General features: G+C 43.1%; 1 protein-coding gene across 3 annotated transcripts in view; it reads right to left on the bottom strand.

Moving 5' to 3' along the window:
- COLGALT2 (collagen beta(1-O)galactosyltransferase 2) overlaps window positions 1-18,633 on the bottom strand; it is a 123,906-nt gene that overhangs the window by 97,367 nt on the left and 7,906 nt on the right. Inside the window, exon 1 of one of the 3 annotated variants that reach the window (XM_077901959.1) lies at window positions 11,499-11,761. The exons of 1 other annotated variant lie outside the window; for it this stretch is intronic. In XM_077901959.1, coding sequence (XP_077758085.1) covers window positions 11,499-11,761 — 263 coding nt within the window. Of the gene's footprint in view, window positions 1-10,486; window positions 10,509-11,498; window positions 11,762-18,633 lie in introns of those variants that run through there. One more of the 3 variants, XM_077901962.1, reaches the window with a different exon arrangement.

Raw genomic sequence — 18,633 nt, 5'->3', positions numbered from 1 at the left:
AGAACACAGTAAAACTAGGACATGGAACAGCAGGAGATTTAGCAACCGAGTTGTGATCTTCCCCGGAGCAGGCTGCCTGTGGGTGCGCGTGTAATAATGCAACACTACCAAGTTAGAACATAACTCTGCACAGCAGCAACCAACCCAGAGCAATCCTCTGTAGAACAGACTAGAACAATGAGAATTCCCAAAAAAGTTAAATTGTGATTCCGTAAGTAAGGAAGACCCTGGGCTCAGGAACTTCATAATAGCATATAATTAAGGCTAACTGCCAACTACTAGAAGCAGGCTAATTTAATAGTCTGCTTATGTTTTTCACAAATGAGGGGAGGAGGTCTTCATGATGTGCCAAAGAGAAAAATCAAAGGTAAGAAAATTAATTACAAGCAACAAAGGAACCGAGCCTAGGGAATACGAGGACTGAAGTGGTTCAGGTGACCACTTTTTATTTAAAGAAAACGCACTGATTGGATTTCCCTCCACTCTATTAAGAGACGTTCGTCAATAGATGTCTTTTCTTCTATGAAACTAAATGCTCGATGAGCTCAAGATGCAAGATACACTGAACAAAGAGAAGGGTTTGAAGGAGGGTTATTTTATACAGAGCCCCAGTGCAAGGCACTTCCTAGAGTGGGCAAAAACCAAACGAAAACAAAACTCATTTTAAAATAGTGGGAAGGAGGGAGAACACATGTGCTTGACTCAATAAAAAACAAATGATGCATACCTAGCAGAGCCTCTCTTCTGTAATTCTGGGCTTACTATTTCTCTTAATAAAAAAGCCCTGCTTGGTTGCTTAAGCATCTGGATCCTGAGTTTTGAAGATTCCACAGTATGCCAACTTTCCAAGTTCTGAAAAATCCTATGGCGCATACCTTAGATGGCTACAGCCTTCAATCCTTTCATGAGGTCCCTCCTCTCCCCCCTCCCCCCCCCGCCGCCCCAGGGCCCTTTGGGATCTCAGCCCTTATAATTCCCAAACCCACAGGTACATCCAAATCATTCATATACATCCTTAAGATACAGATTCTCAGGCCACTCCCACAGGCCATCTGATTACACGTGTTTGAAAAGGGGCCCAGAAATCCATGTAACTAATGGATGTCCTAGGTGCTGTGGCCCCTGACCTAGTGTTTAGGAACCACTCATTTAAGCCTAGCAGCCTTAAACCAAAAGGTCAGCAGGACATTGATGATGGTCATGTCCACTCAAGGCCAATGAACTCGGCCAGTGAGGTGAGTCACTTTTAGGCCACCTCCATTACTCATTTCAACATGACCACCTGGGTTTATCCACATAGACAATCTGTGATGGCCAAATAAATGAAAGAATGTGCATAATGTCTTTTTAGTCCATTGCTTTATAAATTCATAGTTTATCTCAATAAAGAGAAATTTCTAGGATGGAAATCAATGTGCCCAGTTCATCTTAAAGTCTAGCAAGACTGAGAAAAGGCAGAAAGATTTATCATTTTTAAGATATTTAGTATGCTGGCTGTTTTGGGCCTTCCATGCCAACTCCACAGAAGCCATCTGAAACCCCAGACACGGTCTGACTATCTGAATGCTCTCCCACCCCCGCACCCCCACCTCATGCTTCCAGCAGAGGGAATACAGCAATGTGGGGGCTGCATGAAGCTTACTGTTCAATGGTGTGGTGATGACATGAAAAATCCTGATTCCACTTGGCAGTAACTTTCCGCTATCTTGGCGGGTCTCTATAATCACTATGGTGTGTGGAGCTTGAACAGATTATGGGGCTGGCTGGAAACCAAGAAAGTAAAAAGCAGTCCAGTGGTCCAGCAAGGGACTCTGTGCTGGGAATGCCACAGCCCCACAAGTCCACAACCACATTTCTCACAGATATCCTGGGAATTTAAGTTCCAGTCTTAGTCTCCAGAAAATGTTGCCTTCCCCAAAACCCTGAAAAGCAGCAACTTCTCACTTAGCGTGACTTTTTAGGGAAAATGCCAATCAATGTACATCCATCATATCCCCCTTCTCAGAATCATCCCTAGTCCTATGAGAATAGGAAGCTTGCCATAGCCCATTGCCCTCCCCACTTCCAAAATATGTATGATCACTCTCCGAAAGAACGAGGACTGGAAAGAAAGAGTTCTACTTCCCTGCTGTCTAAAATGTAGTAGGCACTTTTAGCTACCCTTTATGGTTTTCTTGGGCTTGACTGCTGTCTTAGTCTGTTCTAACTGACTTAGGCTGCTATAAGAATATAAGCCACTGAGTGGCTTATAAACAACAGGTGTTTCACAGCGCTGAAGTCCAAGATCAGGAAGCCTGGTCAGGTTCATCCTGAAGACCCTCTTTCAGGATGCAGTCTTCTCTTTGTGTCTTCACATGGTGAAAAGGGTAAGGAATCTCTCTGGAGCCTCTTGTCCAAAGGGCACCAATCCTATTCATGATAGTGAGAGCTCCACCCTCATGATTTAAGCGCCTCCCGAAGGCCCCACTTCCTAGACCAACATCTATGGGGTTAGGATTTCAACACATTTTGAGTCAGGATAGAGGGCAGGGGAGCACACATCCAGACCATGGCAATAACCAAAGTGGCGAAAGTTGCATTTTAAGGAACCTCCTCTCTCCAGCCTGACAAGTCCTTCAGTAGACATTTAAATAATTCAAATTAGAGGGTAAAAATTCTTCCAAAGCAGCCAATTTATCACTTAAACCAGGTACTCATGAGAATACTTTAACAGCAGACCCGGCCCCACATTCAGCCTTCTGCCATAATCTTAGGGCATATGCAGTCCAGGATCATTACTTATATTATTATTTATATTTCCAAAATGCACGTCTTCTAAGGGGTCTTGAAACATTAATCAGAAATGCTGGGGTGTGGGGTGGAAGGGGTCACTTTTCATTATATTTGCAGAGGAAGAAAGCTCATCAGCTAAACCAACAGGTCAGGGACAATCCTCAGCTTGATGAATTTGACAAACAACTAAAATAATAACAATTGTTGCCCCAATTAAATGAGATGTTTTATGAGGTCACAAGTTCAGTCCTGGCAGGATGTCATTAAGTTATTATTGGAAGTATAAGTCTGAAAAGATTACTGTACGGTGCTCCTAGAGAGGAAAAGAAATGCCCTCCAAACAGATCTAAGGTTTAATTCATGCAAAAGACGTTGGCTAATGCCTCTAACCACAAATGCTGCATTTTCGTGGATCTGAATGTCAGCATGTTCCAGTGAATTAATTACAGCCACTCTATTTATATTCTGCATGGCTTTTCAATGATTACCTATAATGGGATTCTTTCTTACTTTTTATGAACATTAACACACAGCTTTTCTACCAGAGGAATGGAAAGCTAAGGAAAAGTAATATGATCTTTTACCACTAGCTCATTCATGGCAGCTTGCCAAGACTGCTCGTTCTAGAAAGCTCAAGTCTTAGGGCTCCTGAAGCAGCTGAGCAAGGGTCACCACCCAAATGCCTACAGGGGCCAGGCAAGCCACGTAAAAGAGACAGACATCGAGGGTTCATCATAACTGCACAGAGGATGGGTCTTATGGGGATGTGACTACCTGGACAAAGTCCAGGGGACAGTAGCTACTCAGCCCCAAAAATCACTGTTGTGCACAAATGCAGGCCTGGTGAGGCAGGTGCTGGTTATACAAGCTTCAGTTTGTGCAAAGTTATCCAGTTGTACATTTATGATATAAGCACTTTTTGGATGCATATTATACTTCATTATATTAAAAAAAAGGTGTTGTTTGGTTGTTAAATGGGCTTAGGGCCAGATTTTCTAGGGGCCAGAGACACAAGGACAAGAGAACAGGCTGGGTGCAATCAAGGAAGTGTTCAGTGGTGCATTAAACCAGCTTTTACTATGCCACCCAGGGCAGGAGTATAGTTGGGCTGGCAGAGTTTTAAAAAGCTGGGATTAGAGACATAGATTTTTTAAAAATCACGTTCATGCAGAACAGAATATACAAAACACTCATATTTAGGTTAACATTAAAAGAATATATGTACATGCACAAAAAATTTCTAGAAGAATGTATAAGAAGCTGTTAACATTGGTTGTCTCTGGCAGGTGCCATAGAGCAGAAGGGAGATTTACCTTTTATCATGTTTCTATTCATACTGCTCGAATCTTTATTATAGGAGTATATTACTATTTCCATGAGAAGAGAAAAAATCAGGTGAGAACATTCTTAAAATAATTAAATTACTATTAAATAAATCTGCAAGGCCCTTAAAGGAGTTCAGAATTTTTTAAACAGCAATTTTTTATATACTCACAGTGCAAGTGCAGTTAAATGAACAAGTCACTCCTCTGAGAATAAAGATGTCAAGACATACACAGTAGACACATTTTATAATTCTGATGAATAACAGCTATGATTTAAACACATATAGTGAACTATCTTCAGTATATGGTAACTGGGAAATAGGACAAACAGCCATATTATAGGTTACTCCATTTTTTAAAAGATTTATCTATTTTATTTTAGAGAGAGGGGGAGAGAGTGCACCTGAGAGAATGGGGGGTGGGGTGAGGGGCAGAGGAGAAGGAAAGAGAGAGTCTTAAGCAGACTGCTGGTTGAGCAAGGAGCCTGACACAGGGCTCAATCTCATAACCCTGAGATCATGACCTGAGCCAAAACCAAGAGTCAGACACCTAGCTGACTGCACCACCCACGCACGCATAATCAATTTTTTTTCAGACATTAAACTGTATACTCTATTATTACATTATTTAAAGAAATGTGCAGAAATAAGCCTTAGAATAGTCCTACTATTGTCCCTGTGTAAGTCTTATAATGGTTCTACTATACTGTGCGGAAGACTCGAAGACAGTGCCACATACAGTGATATGACCCATGTGTCCATGGGTCACTTAAGTGTTGGAAAAAATGGCTAGGCCACAACCAGCAGCCTTCCTGGTTAAAAAGTTTCCATTGTTCGTTTCTACCACCACCAGAGACACCAGAGACAGTCAAGGGAGGGAGCCTCAAGAAGCCTGCTTATATACCTGGAGCCACAATGAAGCTCAGTGGGACAATCACCTGGAGAAAGTTGCTGAAAACAAATCCATAAAGCCAAACCTTGCTTAGAAAAACTGGCATGTGCCTTTAAACCATGAGTGCTATTTGTTATAAAATAATCAAGGGGTGCCTGGGTGGTTCAGTCAGTTAAGCACTCTTGATTTCAGCTCAGGTCACAATATCAGGGTCATGAGATAGAGCCCCTGAATGCTCAGTGGGGAGTCTCCTTGAAATTTTCCCTTTGCTCTCCCTCTACCCTTCCCCTGACTTGTGCTAAATAAATAAATAAATAAATAAATAAATAAATAAATAAATAAAATCTTTTAAAAAATTAATCAACATTGGGCAGCCCCGGTAGCTCAGCGATTTAGTGCTGCCTTCAGCCCGGGGTGGGATCCTGGAGGCCCGGGATCGAGTCCCACGTTGGGCTCCCTGCTTAGAGCCTGCTTTTCCCTCTGCCTGTGTCTCTGCCTCTCTCTCTCTCTGTCTCTCTCTCTCTCTGTCTCTCACACATAAATAAATAAATAAATTTTTTAAATTAATCAACATTAAAACAGCCACACAGGGCTTAAAATCTAGAAATCTCATCCCAATACTTATTCACTGTATTGCTGTGTTCTGGTTTTCCCACCCATGTACATCAATTAATACAAAATAAGCAGGAGAATTTAGGCATCCTTTTATTAGTCATTTCAGCTTTTACCTGAAGGAAATACATAATTCTGAGGCCCAATCATGGTTTGAAATTGGAGGGTGGGGAGATGATTGATAGTTTTCTCCAACCATTTGGAAGAAGGTTGAGTTTAAAGGTCAACCAAGCCTAAGACCACTAATTAAAAAGGCTGAAAAACTGAAACTGCTTTACCAGAACAAACCCAAGATGCTGCAGCCACCATGCATATGAATAGTGCTGCCTTCTTCACTTGCCACTAACAACACTTGATAAATTCCTTTCTGCTGCTATGTAGCTGTGATCATAGCAAGTGATCTGCATATTTATGTACAATTCACATATTTAGTCTCACTCTATACCCATGAAACCCACCAACAATAAAGCTGAGTTTGGTAACTAGAAAGTGGCTAAGCTAAGTGACGAAATTATCAAGACAGCGGAAGGGAACCACTGAGTCTCTTGTGTCATTCAACCAGAAGGGGCCATTCTTGTTAGGAAGAAACACTGGCACTCTTATCTTCCTGAGTTGGGTCAACTGACAGAAACAAAAACTAGAACTAATTGGTCCTTTCTTGATCTTAAACAGACCATCTGTACACAATCTGGGACATTAGCTGCTTGGGTCACATCCTGGCTCCAGCATGCACTCGCCTTGTGACCTCAGGCAAGTTATTTAAATTACCTGTGCCTCAGTCATCTTCTGTGTGAAGTGAGGAGAATAACAGCACCTCTTGTCTAGCGTTGTCGTCAGGATTAGGTTAGTCATCAAGGTGTTTAGTTTTCATTAGTAAATGAATGTTAGCTTTCATTCTGCTAATAATTTTTTGGTTGGAAAGAAGATGAAGAGAGCTCCTTGTGAATCTATTGTTTTGAAAATCTTCATTTGGAAAGAGAAAGGAAAAGGAGATGGGACCAAAAGGGAAAGATGTCTAGGAAATAGCAATTATCATCTATTTAGTAGCATTTACACGAAGACATACTCCATACATTATTTCATTTGTTTAAAAACTTAAAAAAAAAAAAAACAACTCTTCGAGGTAGGTGTTAATATTGGTCATTTCCAGATGAAGAAGCTCCGCTTAGAGATTCACTGATGTGCCCACAATCACACAGGAGATTCAAACCCTACCATACCTGACTGTAATCTTGGATACTCCCTCCTCCGTACTACTAAACCACCAGGCGGCGGGGGTGGAGGTGGGGGGAGAATAAGAAAAAGAGGGTGGAAAGGTGAGGAAAACAGACCAATGGAGAGAAGGAGATCAAAGTATCAGAGTTTTTCATCCAAGAGCTGAAACTTCCCTCCAGAGGGATAACATAAGCACTGAATGTCAAGACTGTAAAGATACAATCTGACATTATTCTTGCTGGTGCTGAAACTATAGTGGTAGATTGAAATATTTTATAAACACACTTATATTACTGTGTCTAATTAAACATTCACCGAAATGCTACTGGTTGAACATCAAGAAGTGGAGAATCACCCAAATACTGCAGCAATGAAGTAGTGTGCAAAATGTCGGGATTGACATCCCAGAACAAGCGGAGGCCTACCGTGGTTATCTTGATGTCAACAGAAAACCATCTCTTGATTTAGAAAGCCATACCATGGTTCCCAATGCAGTCTCCTACTTTTCAGAGCTCTACCAAATGAAATTCCCAAATCGTTCTATAATTACACGGCAGTTACTGCCCTACGATGGCACAGACTCTGAATCCCCAACTCTGGATCCCCACTGTCTTCCCACAAGCAATGGTAAACTCCAAAAGACAAACTTAATGTGTCTTTTGGGTCAAGTGTTTTTCCTTGTGCCCTGCTCCATTTTTCATTATCATGGCAACTTGGCACTCCTCCCCTTAATCATAGGTTTGGGAAGGGAGATGAGATCAGTCTTCCCTCTGTTGCTAAGGCCACCATTCATGGCTCCATTGAAGAAAAGCACACCCACTGCAGTGCACTGCCACGTGCCGGATGGTTCCCTTCATCTCAGCACAGCAGTGACTCCCACGAACTCAGCACAGGTCTTAATTAGAACACAAGGAACAACCTAGTTCCTTATCACCATTATGATACTTGAAGGAAAACAATTTGCTTTGCTGGGGTTTTGAGATCAAACAGGTAAGTGTGACAAGTTTTCCCTTTGCCTGGTCTATAAATAATAGTGAAAGGGAATAAAGGGAAGGGAGAAGAAATGTGTGGGAAATCATCGGAAAGGGAGACAGAACATAAAGACTCCTAACTCTGGGAAATGAACTAGGGGTGGTGGAAGGGGAGGAGGGCGGAGGGTGGGGGTGAATGGGTGACGGGCACTGAGGGCGGCACTTGACGGGATGAGCACTGGGTGTTATTCTGTATGTTGGCAAATTGAACACCAATAAAAAATAAATTTATTATAAAAAAATAAAGCTTCTCTAAAACACAAACTTCCCCTCATTCATTCTAATCCAAATAAATCTAATGCTAATTGAGATAACTATACTCATTCTCTGACAGTAAAAGTTTGTGGGGCAATCTATTGGTAACTGACTGCAAATATGGTCCAGAACTTCGGGGGAAAGGGGGCAGGGAGTGACAGCATTGGGAAGTCTGAATGTGCTCAATGAACCACACCTCTCACTCATACAGAAAAGAAGTCTTATCAGATGTTCCTCTAGCCAGTGTTATAGGTTAGCAGATAAATAAGAAGACTGAGTGTGCACAGAGCTCCAGAGATAAGATTAAATGGAAGCTGGCAGCCCAGACTCTATACTCCACCCGATTCTGTTGCATGAAGTTCTGAGTAGCTAATACCATTTTTTACATGACCATCTTTGACATTAGTGTTATGCTGGCTTTGCAGAGTGGATACGAGTCATTTTGGCACCTCAGAACACTGAGTAGAACTTGAAACTGAGAGACTAAAAGGAAGTCATTGGCAGAAGCTCCTCAAAGCAGTAGCATCCTAAATTGAGTTAGCGCTTCCTCCTGGAGGGTAATCTGCCCCTCACAGCCAAATATTCACCTAGTGCCAGTCTCAAAGTGAGCAGCTCCGGTGGTGCAATGCAATGAGTTTGGAGATTTGCAGTCAGTTAGCCTGCCACCTGTTTTATTGCCCCTGACAGGAAACTCTGGTTAATGCCCCAGTGCCTTTTTTTTTTTTCTTTTTTCTTTTTTTCTTTTTTTTTTTTTGCCCCCTCACTCTTCCCTCTTTCTGGAAGCCTCCTTACTTCCCATGTTTTAGTGGATTCCTATTTGTATTGCAAAGCCAGGTTCCAACTAAGTGTCAACTCTTTTCAAGAAGGCTTCCATGACCATACAACTGCCCCCAAACTTATTTAGAAGTCCTTTGTTGCTCCCCTACACATGCCACTGAGATCATCTTACACTGCTCATTAGAAAGAGCCACATTTGTCTGCGAGAACCCACATCTTACTCAGCTTTTTTCAGTTAGAGCAAGGCATAGTGCCTTGATCTCACAAAAGATGGTCATCAGGGATGTGTGCTTGCACAACCTCTCTGTGCCTCAGTTTCCTCATCTGTAAAAGGGTATAATCATAGTATATATACCTTATAGTGATTGTAAAGTGCTTAGAATAACTGTGAGCTCTTATTATTAAGTATTTATGACATTAATAAATAAGTGTAGTCATAAGTCAGTTACTTTAGATACAATGTCTTCTTCTAGAAAACAGAGATAATTTTATTTCTTTGTAGAATGGATCAAATGAGATGACATAGTTAACGAAAGTACTCTGAGAGCCCTAAAGGACTACTTTTAAACTGACCTGTTGGTTATTATTACCTAATAAATGATACAAAACCAGAACTCAAAGAGAAGTCTTTAGTGCCTAATGCGGTGGTTGCCCAAGGCCTATTCAAATCCTTAACTTTGCAACACTGGCCGTAAGGAACAAGGTACAGTTACATGGACTACTCACAAGGTTAAGGGAAAATAGATTCCAAAAGTCAATGAAGAATTGGAATACTAGCCAACTGAAAAGAACATCAACACCCACAAAATAAGGAACACCCAGAGGACTCAGGGTGCACAATCATTTTTGCTTGATTCTGATCACATCATACAATCAATGGAATTGAAGAGCTGGAAAGAATTTGGAATTATTTCTTCCAATCCCTTCATGTCACTGATGAGGAAATTGATGTCTATGGATCCCAAGCAACTGGCCCAAAGCCACATATCAAGCTAGTGACGAACAACTTGCCTCCTAATTTGTAGCCTAGAGGTTTTTTTTAATAAATTTTGTTCTTATTATGTTCCCACCACTATCTGTTTAGGGCAGACTTTAGGGACCAACTTGGTTTCCAATTCCAGTTTCACCGTTTATTAGTTCTGTGACTTTGAGTGACTGACCTGATGGAAGTCGCAGTTGCTTCAGTTGTAAAATAGGGATCCTAGTATCTCTTTTAAAACTTCACCATGCGACAGAAGAGAGCAATGTCTGTACATTAGGTAGCAAAACCTGTGCCTCCTTCCTACCTGGTTCACCCTTCACCGACTTCCTATAGCAACTATTGTGATGTTCCTTAAAACCAAGCAATGCATAAAGACCAAGACCCTATCGTAAAACATCTGTTTTGAAGAAAGCATCTAAGAACTGACATTTGTGCAATTTTCTTTGGTATTGAAGTGGTTAAAAAAAAAAAAATCCTTCTTCCTTCTGGTTGCAAACCTGGCTGCACCACCGGTCTCCCTTTCCACATAACGTGCCCTTCTCCGTGGCAGCAGTCACGTATAACAGGGTAATAGTAAAGCAGTGTATAGCACAGTGCCGCACTATATCTCATGTTTGCTTTCTCACCTCCGCTCCTCTCCCACCAGGTACGGTTCGGCTGCCAATTTCAGCTACGGCTTTATCCTCCCTTCTCTCTTTCCGCTCAACCGCAGCTTGAAGGATGTGTCCTGTCCGAGGCCAGCTCCCTTTATCAACGCAGGACAGAAACTGCTCCGGGGTGACCCGGGCTCTGTCTTCCCCGTCCCCGTTCCTGGGCGCCTACCACCCGGCCAGCGCGCACCTCCTCCTCCAGGGGCCTTTCAGCGGCTCCCCTGACTCCCAACTCTGATACCTGCGTCTCTGGAAGGTGCGGGACTAGACCGAGTTCTAAAAGTTGGTGCGGGCAGCCCCTCGCACCGATGCCCCGGTTCTCCCTGCAACAAACCCAGTACCAGGCGCGGGGCTCTGTCCCGGGGCAGTAGCCCTTGGCCGTCTGCCTTCTGGAAGGCAGCTCGGTCCCCAGGACGCTACCCCGGGGGCGCCCCGCGTGGTTTGCATCTGCGGCGAGGAATGAGCCCCTGGGGGACAGCCCGGAGCCGTCGGAAGCGACGGGGCCCCGCGGCGGCGGCGCGGGTGGGAGCACACGCGGGCCCCACCTAACCTCCAGGTCTGGGTCCGTACCTCCTCTCCGCCCTCCACCCCACCATCCCCGGGAGAACCAGGCGCCACTGCCCTAGGGTCTCCGGCGAGAGCAGGAGCCAGGCGCCGGGGAGCCAGGCGGCGCGCGTCCCCCACCTCGCCGCGCCCGAGCGCCCTGCCCGACCGCAATCGGCTTCCCGCCGCGTCCGGGGCACCAGGCGGTGATGCGCACCCCCGGGGCTCAGGGCGATGGGGCGGCGGGCGAGGGTCGGGTCGGAACGGGGCTCAGCCGGCCCTCCTGCGGGCCCCGCACAAACCCTCGCCGTGGGAAGGGTCGCGGCCCCGCGCTGCGCACCCGCACCCGCACCCGCACCCGCACGCGCGCTCGGGGGCTCGGGGGCTCGGGGGCTCGGGGGTCGGGGGCTCGGGCCGGGCCGGCCGCGGGTCCCCGCGCGCTCACCAGATGGCCATCCTGCCCTTGGGGTAGTCCAGCCGCTCCAGGCAGCCGAGGAAGGGAGGCAGCGCGTGCGCGGCGTTGCGGGCCAGGACGGCCACGAGCACCGTGGGTCTCTGCACCGGCGACTCGGGGAACACGGCCGCCTCCGCCTGGTCGGGCTCCGAGTCGGGCTCGGCGGCGAAGCGCGCCCGGCAGCCGCGGCGGAGCAGCGCGGCGGACAGCAGCAGCAGCGAGCAGGCGAGGGCGGCGGCGCGGCGCGCGGCCATGGCGGCCCGAGGGCGCGGGGCCGGGGCCGGGGCGCGGGCGGCGAGGGCCCGGCGGGGGACGCGGCTGCCCGGGCCGGCTGGCGCGCGCACACTGGCCGCGGGCCCTGCAGCCCCGAGCCTCCCGCCGCCGCCGCGCCGCCCCGGTGCTGACGCGAGGGCGCCCCGCGGACCTGCCGCCGCGCTCCGGCTCCCGCTCCCGCTCCCGCTCCCGCTCCCGGGGGCTCCCGGGGGCTCCCGGGGGCTCCGGCTCGCCGACGGCCGCGGGGGGGCCGGGGGGGCCCGGGGGGGCTTGCGCCCGAGTCCCGCGGAAAGTTCCTGCAGTCCGGGCTCCGCTCGTGGAGCTCGGGTCCGCGGCTGCCCCTAGAGCTGCGAGGTGCGGCCGTCGCTGCCAGTGGGCGTGAGTCTGCGCGCTCGTGTGTGTGTGTGTGTGTGTGTGTGTGTGTGTGTGTGTGTACATAACGGTGCGACTCCGAGAAAATTTATTCTGCTTTTGCAAACCGCAGTCTAAAGTCCTTCACAGTGATGCAATGTATCCAGTTTTGCATAATGCACCTATTGACTAGACGGGTAGGGTTCTAAGACGGAAAGTCACCCGGCTATCCATTACTACCGTCAACCTTTTTTTTTTTTTTTAAATCTCCACAAAGGCAGAGTGTTTGCATTTCCCTATACACTCAATTGCTCTTGAAGTTCATCCTTGACTGAGTAGACTCCCAATACGCCAGGCTTGGAGACTTGGAGAATTTTAGAGACAGACTGAACCCTTGCCATTAAAGGGAAGCTGCTTGTGGGACACTGTTCTGAAGCCCCACACCTCTCCAGGCCCCCTGCCCCAGGGTCCTGAGCTTCCTGACAAGTTTTATTTAAATGGTTTGATTTTGGGGATCCCTGGGTGGCTCAGGGGTTAAGCGCCTGCCTTTGGCCAAGGACGTGATCCTGGAGTCCTGGGATCGAGTCCCTCTCCCTGCATGGAGCCTGCTTCTCTCTCTGCCTGTGTCTCTGCCATTCTCTGTCTCTGTGTGTTTCTCATGAATAAACAAGTTTTTTTTTTTTTTTTTTAAAGAGTAAATGGTTTGATTTTGGGGACGCCTGGGTGGCTCAGTGGTTGGGAGTCTCCCTCTGGCTCAGGTCGTGATCAAGTCCCATATCAGGCTCCCCACCTGCCTCTCTCCCTCTGCCTATGTCTCTGCCACTCTCTGTGTCCCTCATGAATAAATTAATAAAATATATTTTTTAAAAAGTTTCATTTTTCCTTAATGACCCAAACTAACAAAGAGTAACAAATACAGAGAAAATTCATCCTTGTAGGAGTAGAAGAGAGCAAGAGAGAAGGAAGAAGAGAGGAAGGGCTGAAGGAAAAATGCAATTAGCACATAAAATGAAATTGCTAGGATGCACTACCATGGGGTATGTACTCTTGAACATAGCATAGGAAACCTAGTATTGAAATCTGGAGTTCCTTCTTTGTGGGATTGTATAGCCCTTGATCTATCTATATGCAGGATGGGTTCGTACCACAGCACATTCAGGACCTCCAACCCAATTCACCCTCAGCCCCGTCCCACAGATTTCTACTTCTTCTGTGTCCCTCCTTCTCTGCAACTGTTAGAAGTCTTCATCACTCTTCTCCCACCTGCTCACCTCCACAGAAGGTTATTGAACTCCCTCAACAGCCCTGTCTCTATTATCCCTACCGGTGCCCTCCTTTCTTGCAGGCACCTATTCCTAACAGAGTTTTTGATCTCATCCTCTCCCTTCTCTTCCATGACTTGGCTTTGCTCCATCATTTATCTTTACTCTCTACCAAATCTGCAACTGGTCCCTCTCCACCAGCTCCTCCCCCTCAAGCTAAAATCGTACTCCTTTCCTATCCTTGGGGGGGGGGGGGGCTGTTTTAATCCTGTGTCTCCTTCCAGCAATTCCCTCTGTCTTGGCCAAGCTCCTTCAAAAAGGGGTCCACCCTTGCTTTTTCCACTTCTTCACCTCTCACTCCTTCACAGAGGCTGTTCTGGCAAAGCCACGGATGATGTCAGTCAGCATTGGAAGATTTGGTGACCTCTCTTCAGTTCTCACCTTCCCGGACCTCTGTTTCTACTTGTGTTTGAGCTCCTTCCCTGGGTGCCCCTTAACAATATGCTACTCTTCTAGCACCTCTATTTCCCAGGATAATTGCGTCCTCCAAATCTATGTCTCCTTCTCTAACCTCTTCTCTAACATTTAAACTTTTATATCCAGTGACCTACACACATTTCCTCCTCCATCCTCCTTCAGAAATTGCCATTGCTGTCCTGCATAGAGGCCACAGGTACTATTGGACAAGCGCCCTTTCTCTGGGATGAAATGGGATTAATGGACAGTTGCTGGTATTTCTGGAGCCTCGTATTGTAGGGTGTGTTCAGTTTTCTAAATGTTCTCCTTACTGGTTACAAAAAGAACCTGTTAATCAGTTATGCCCTAGCAAAGAAAATGAGATTTTCCCTGATTATGGCAGATTTGTAAAATACACATTCACAGAAGGTGTATTTTATTAATCATAACAAGTATAAAATATGAAAACAGTAGTTTATATGTGTGAAATGTAGTGCAGATTTAATTAGTCTATAGATAAAGCTTGGTGCAGAAGTAGATTTTACAATAGATTACACGAACTTTGTAAAACTCTATTACCCATTGGGCTAATAAATGAATTCAGTAAAGTTACAAGATACAAAATCAACATGCAAAAATAATTCGCTTTTATATACACTAACAACAAACTACCTGAAAAAAATAAGATAGCCCAGTTTTACAAAATAAATTTTACAAAGGAAGTGGAAGATCTGTATGTTATCTGGGAAGATAGCCCAGTTTTACAAAATAAATTTTACAAAGGAAGTGGGAGATCTGATCTATTTTTGAAAGAAATTAAAGATGACAAAAATAGTTGGAAATATATTCCATGTTCATGGGTTGGAAGACTTTACTATTCTTAAAATGCCCATACCATTCAAAGCCATCTATAGATTACATGCTGTTCCTATCAAGATTCCAGTGGCAATTTTAGAAAAAAAGGAAAAAACAATACTAAAATTCATGGAACAACAAAAGACCCTGAATAACCAAAATAATCTTGAGAAAGAAAAAAGATGGAGGCTCATCACACTTTTTAATTTCAGACTATATTACAAAGCTGTAATTATTAAAACTGGAAGGTACTGGCATAAAAGCAGACTCAGAGACCAATAGAACAGAATTGAGAACCCAGAAATAAATCCATGCATATATGTTCAACTAGTATTTGACAGGGGGGCCATGAATGCTCAATGGGAAAAAGATGGCCTCTTTAATAAATAATATTGGGAAAATCAGATATTCAAATACAAAAGAATGAACCTGGACCTTACATGACTTGAAAGATTAACTTCAAACAGGTTAAAGACTTAAATGTAAGATTCCTGAACTGTAAAATACCTATAAGAAATATAAAAAAAACTCCTTAACATTGGTCTTGTAATAATTTTTTTCAAAACGATAGCAAAAGCACAAGCAACAAAAGGAAAAATAAACAAGTGGGACTACATTAAACTAAAATGCCTCTAGACAGCAAAAGAAATTATCAACAAGATGAAAAGACAACCTATGGAATGGAGAAAATGTTTCCAAACCTAATATCTGATAAGGGGTTAATATCCAAAATATACAAGGAACTCATGCAACTCAACAGTACACAAATAATCCTATTTTTTAAATGGGCAAAGACCTGAATAGATGTTTCCCCAAAGAAGGTATACAAATGGCCTACATATACATGAAACGGTGCTCAGCATCACTAATCATCAGAGAAATGCAAATCAAAACCACAATGACATATCACCTCACACCTATTAGAAGGACTATGCTCAAAAAGACAATAGGTAACAAATGCTATCAAGGATGTGGAGAAAAGGAAACACTTTGTACAGTCGGTGGGAAAGTAAATTGAGACTGCCATTATGGAAAACAGTATGGAGGCTTCTCAGAAAATTAAAAAGAGATCATATGATCCCGTGATTCCACTTTTGGTTTTAGATGTGAAGGAAATGTCTCAAAGACACATCTGCACTCACATATTCATTGCACCATTATCTACAGTAGCCAAGACATAAACACCTAAGTTTCTGTTGATGGATGAATAAAGAAAATGTAGCATATATATATGTAAATATATATATGTATATATGTGTACATATATGGTACATATATGTACCAGTTTCTTTTTTTTTAAGATTTTATTTATTTATTTATTTATTTATTTATTTGAGAGAAACAGAGATAACAAGAGAAAGCACAAGCGGGGAGGAGAGGGAGAAGCAGGCTCCCCACTAAGCAAGGTACCTAACGCAGAGTTCCATTGCAGGACCCCAGGACCATGACATGAGCCAAAGGCAGATGCTTAACTGACTGGGCCACCTAGGTGCCCTGTGTCACATTTTCTTTATCCATTTGTGTGTGTGTGTGTATAAAAGAAGGAAATCCTTTCATTTGTGACAACATGGATGAACCTTGAGGGCATTATGCTGAGAGATATATCAAACAGAAATCTGTTCTATGTGGAATCTAAAAAAGCCAAACTCACAGAAACAGAGAGTAGAATGATGGTTGCCAGGGGTGGAGGATGGGAGGAATGAGAGATGGTGGTCAAAGGGTACAACCTTCTGTTTATAAGATGAATAAGTTCTGGGGATGTAACGTGCAACATGATGACTATAGTTACATTATACACCTGAAAGTTGCCAATAAAGTAGATCTTAAAAGTGCTTTACACACGCAAACACACACACACAAGGTAAGGATGTGAGATAATGGATATAGTAACTAACCATACTGTGGCAATTATTCCACATTATATACGTATATCAAATCATCATATTGTTTGTCTTAAACTTACATGATTAATCAGTCAATTATATCTCAATAAGGCTGTAAAAAGAAGCATTTACCTATGCTACTGGATCATAATAGAATTGCTTTAGAAATTGTTAATAGAAAGATCTCTGAAAAAGTCTCCTGAAATTTGGAAACTAAATAACAGGTAAATAGGTAAATATTTAGGTAAATATTTAAATATAAATATCTAGGTAAATAACCTATGGGTTTAAGAAAAAAAAATCAGAAGGGAAATAAGAAAATCTGTTGAGCTAATGAAAACACAATATATTTAAAGAACGATGTAGAGGTAAATTTATAACATTAAATTCCTATACATGAAAAAAGGGAAAGACTGAAATTAATGACCTCAACTTCCACCAAAAAACAAACTAGAAAAAGAAGGCAAAATAAGTCTAAAGTAAGTAGAGCAAAGGCCATTAAAAAAATCAGAACAAAATTCAATGAAAGAGAAAACAGAAAAAACAATAGAGAAAATCAATTATTACAAAGGCTAGTTCTTTGAGGAGGTAATAAAATATATAAGCCTGAACCCATACTGATCACGGAAATTAGAGAAAAGACACAAATCAGTAGTGAAATGGCATCACTGAAGAATCTATAGGTGTTAAAGAAATGATATGAAAATATTATGAACAATCTTAGGCCTATACATGTGATAAGCTAAATGAAAGACAAATTCCTTGAAGGACAAACTATGAAAGTTTGTTTAAGAAAAATTAGGTAAGAAAAAAAAAAGAATTAGGTAAGTGAATAGTTCTGTTATCTATTAAAGAAACTAAACTGTAGTTAAAATCTGCCCACAAAGAAAACTCTAGGCTCAGATGGCTCTAGTGATGAATTCTACCAAACATTTAAGGAAGAAATATTACCAATTCTATATAAGGTTTTCTGGAAAATAGAAAAGGAGACACTTTCTACCTCATTATATGAGGCCAGCATCATCTCAATGTCCAAACCATTTATTAAAAGTAAACTACATACCCATATCCCTCATGAACATAAACACAAAATTTCTAAATAGAATTTAGCAAATGAATTTTAACTATTTAAAAGATAACACATCATGAGCCATACCTGGGTTATGCAAGATTGGTTTAACATTTTAAAAATCAATAAACACAACTTTCCATACTGACAAACAAGAAAGAAAGAAAGAAAATATGATCATCTCAAGGGGTGCAGAAAAAGAATTTTACAAAATCCAATATGCTTTCTCAGCCATGTAGGAATAAAGGCAACTTAACCTGATAAAGACCATATACAAAAATCCTACACCTAACATTATACTTCATGGTGAAAGAATGAAAGTTTTCCTCCTAAGATAAAAAATAAGAAAAGTCTGTCCTTTCTCAGTACTTCCACTCAATATTGTAGTGGATGTTTTGGACAGGGCAATAAAGAAGGAAGGGAGGAAGAAAGGAAGGAATAAGGGAAAGGGGAGAGAAGGAGGCAGGATTAGAGGGAGGGATGGAAGGAAACAGGAAGGGACATTTAAAACAAGCTAAGTGGGATCCCTGGGTGGCGCAGTGGTTTGGCGCCTGCCTTTGGCCCAGGATCGAGTCCCACATCAGGCTCCCGGTGCATGGAGCCTGCTTCTCCCTCTGCCTGTGTCTCTGCCTCTCTCTCTCTCTGTGACTATCATAAATAAATAAAAATTTTAAAAAAAATAAAATAAAATAAAACAAGCTAAGTATGTTGACAGAAATATTTTAACATGAATATGTAAAGTGGATTTAGTCCTTCTAAAGGACTCCAATGGCTCCAAATTCAATGATTTATTGAAGCCTATTTTACTATAGGATAAAATATATGTTGAAAATGGAAAAAGAAAGAAAAAAACTATCACAAATCCATTACGCCATCACAACCACCATTAAACATTCTGGGATAATTCTAACATGGCATTTTTCAATTTCAGTGTTTTCATTGTAGATTTGTACTCATTCCTTCCAGTGAAATTCAAT

Source organism: Canis aureus, chromosome 6 (assembly GCF_053574225.1).
Source record: "Canis aureus isolate CA01 chromosome 6, VMU_Caureus_v.1.0, whole genome shotgun sequence".
In the NCBI taxonomy this organism is placed as follows: domain Eukaryota; kingdom Metazoa; phylum Chordata; class Mammalia; order Carnivora; family Canidae; genus Canis; species Canis aureus.
The sequence above is the reverse complement of the archived record's forward strand: the minus strand, read 5'-3'. Positions and strand labels throughout refer to the sequence as shown.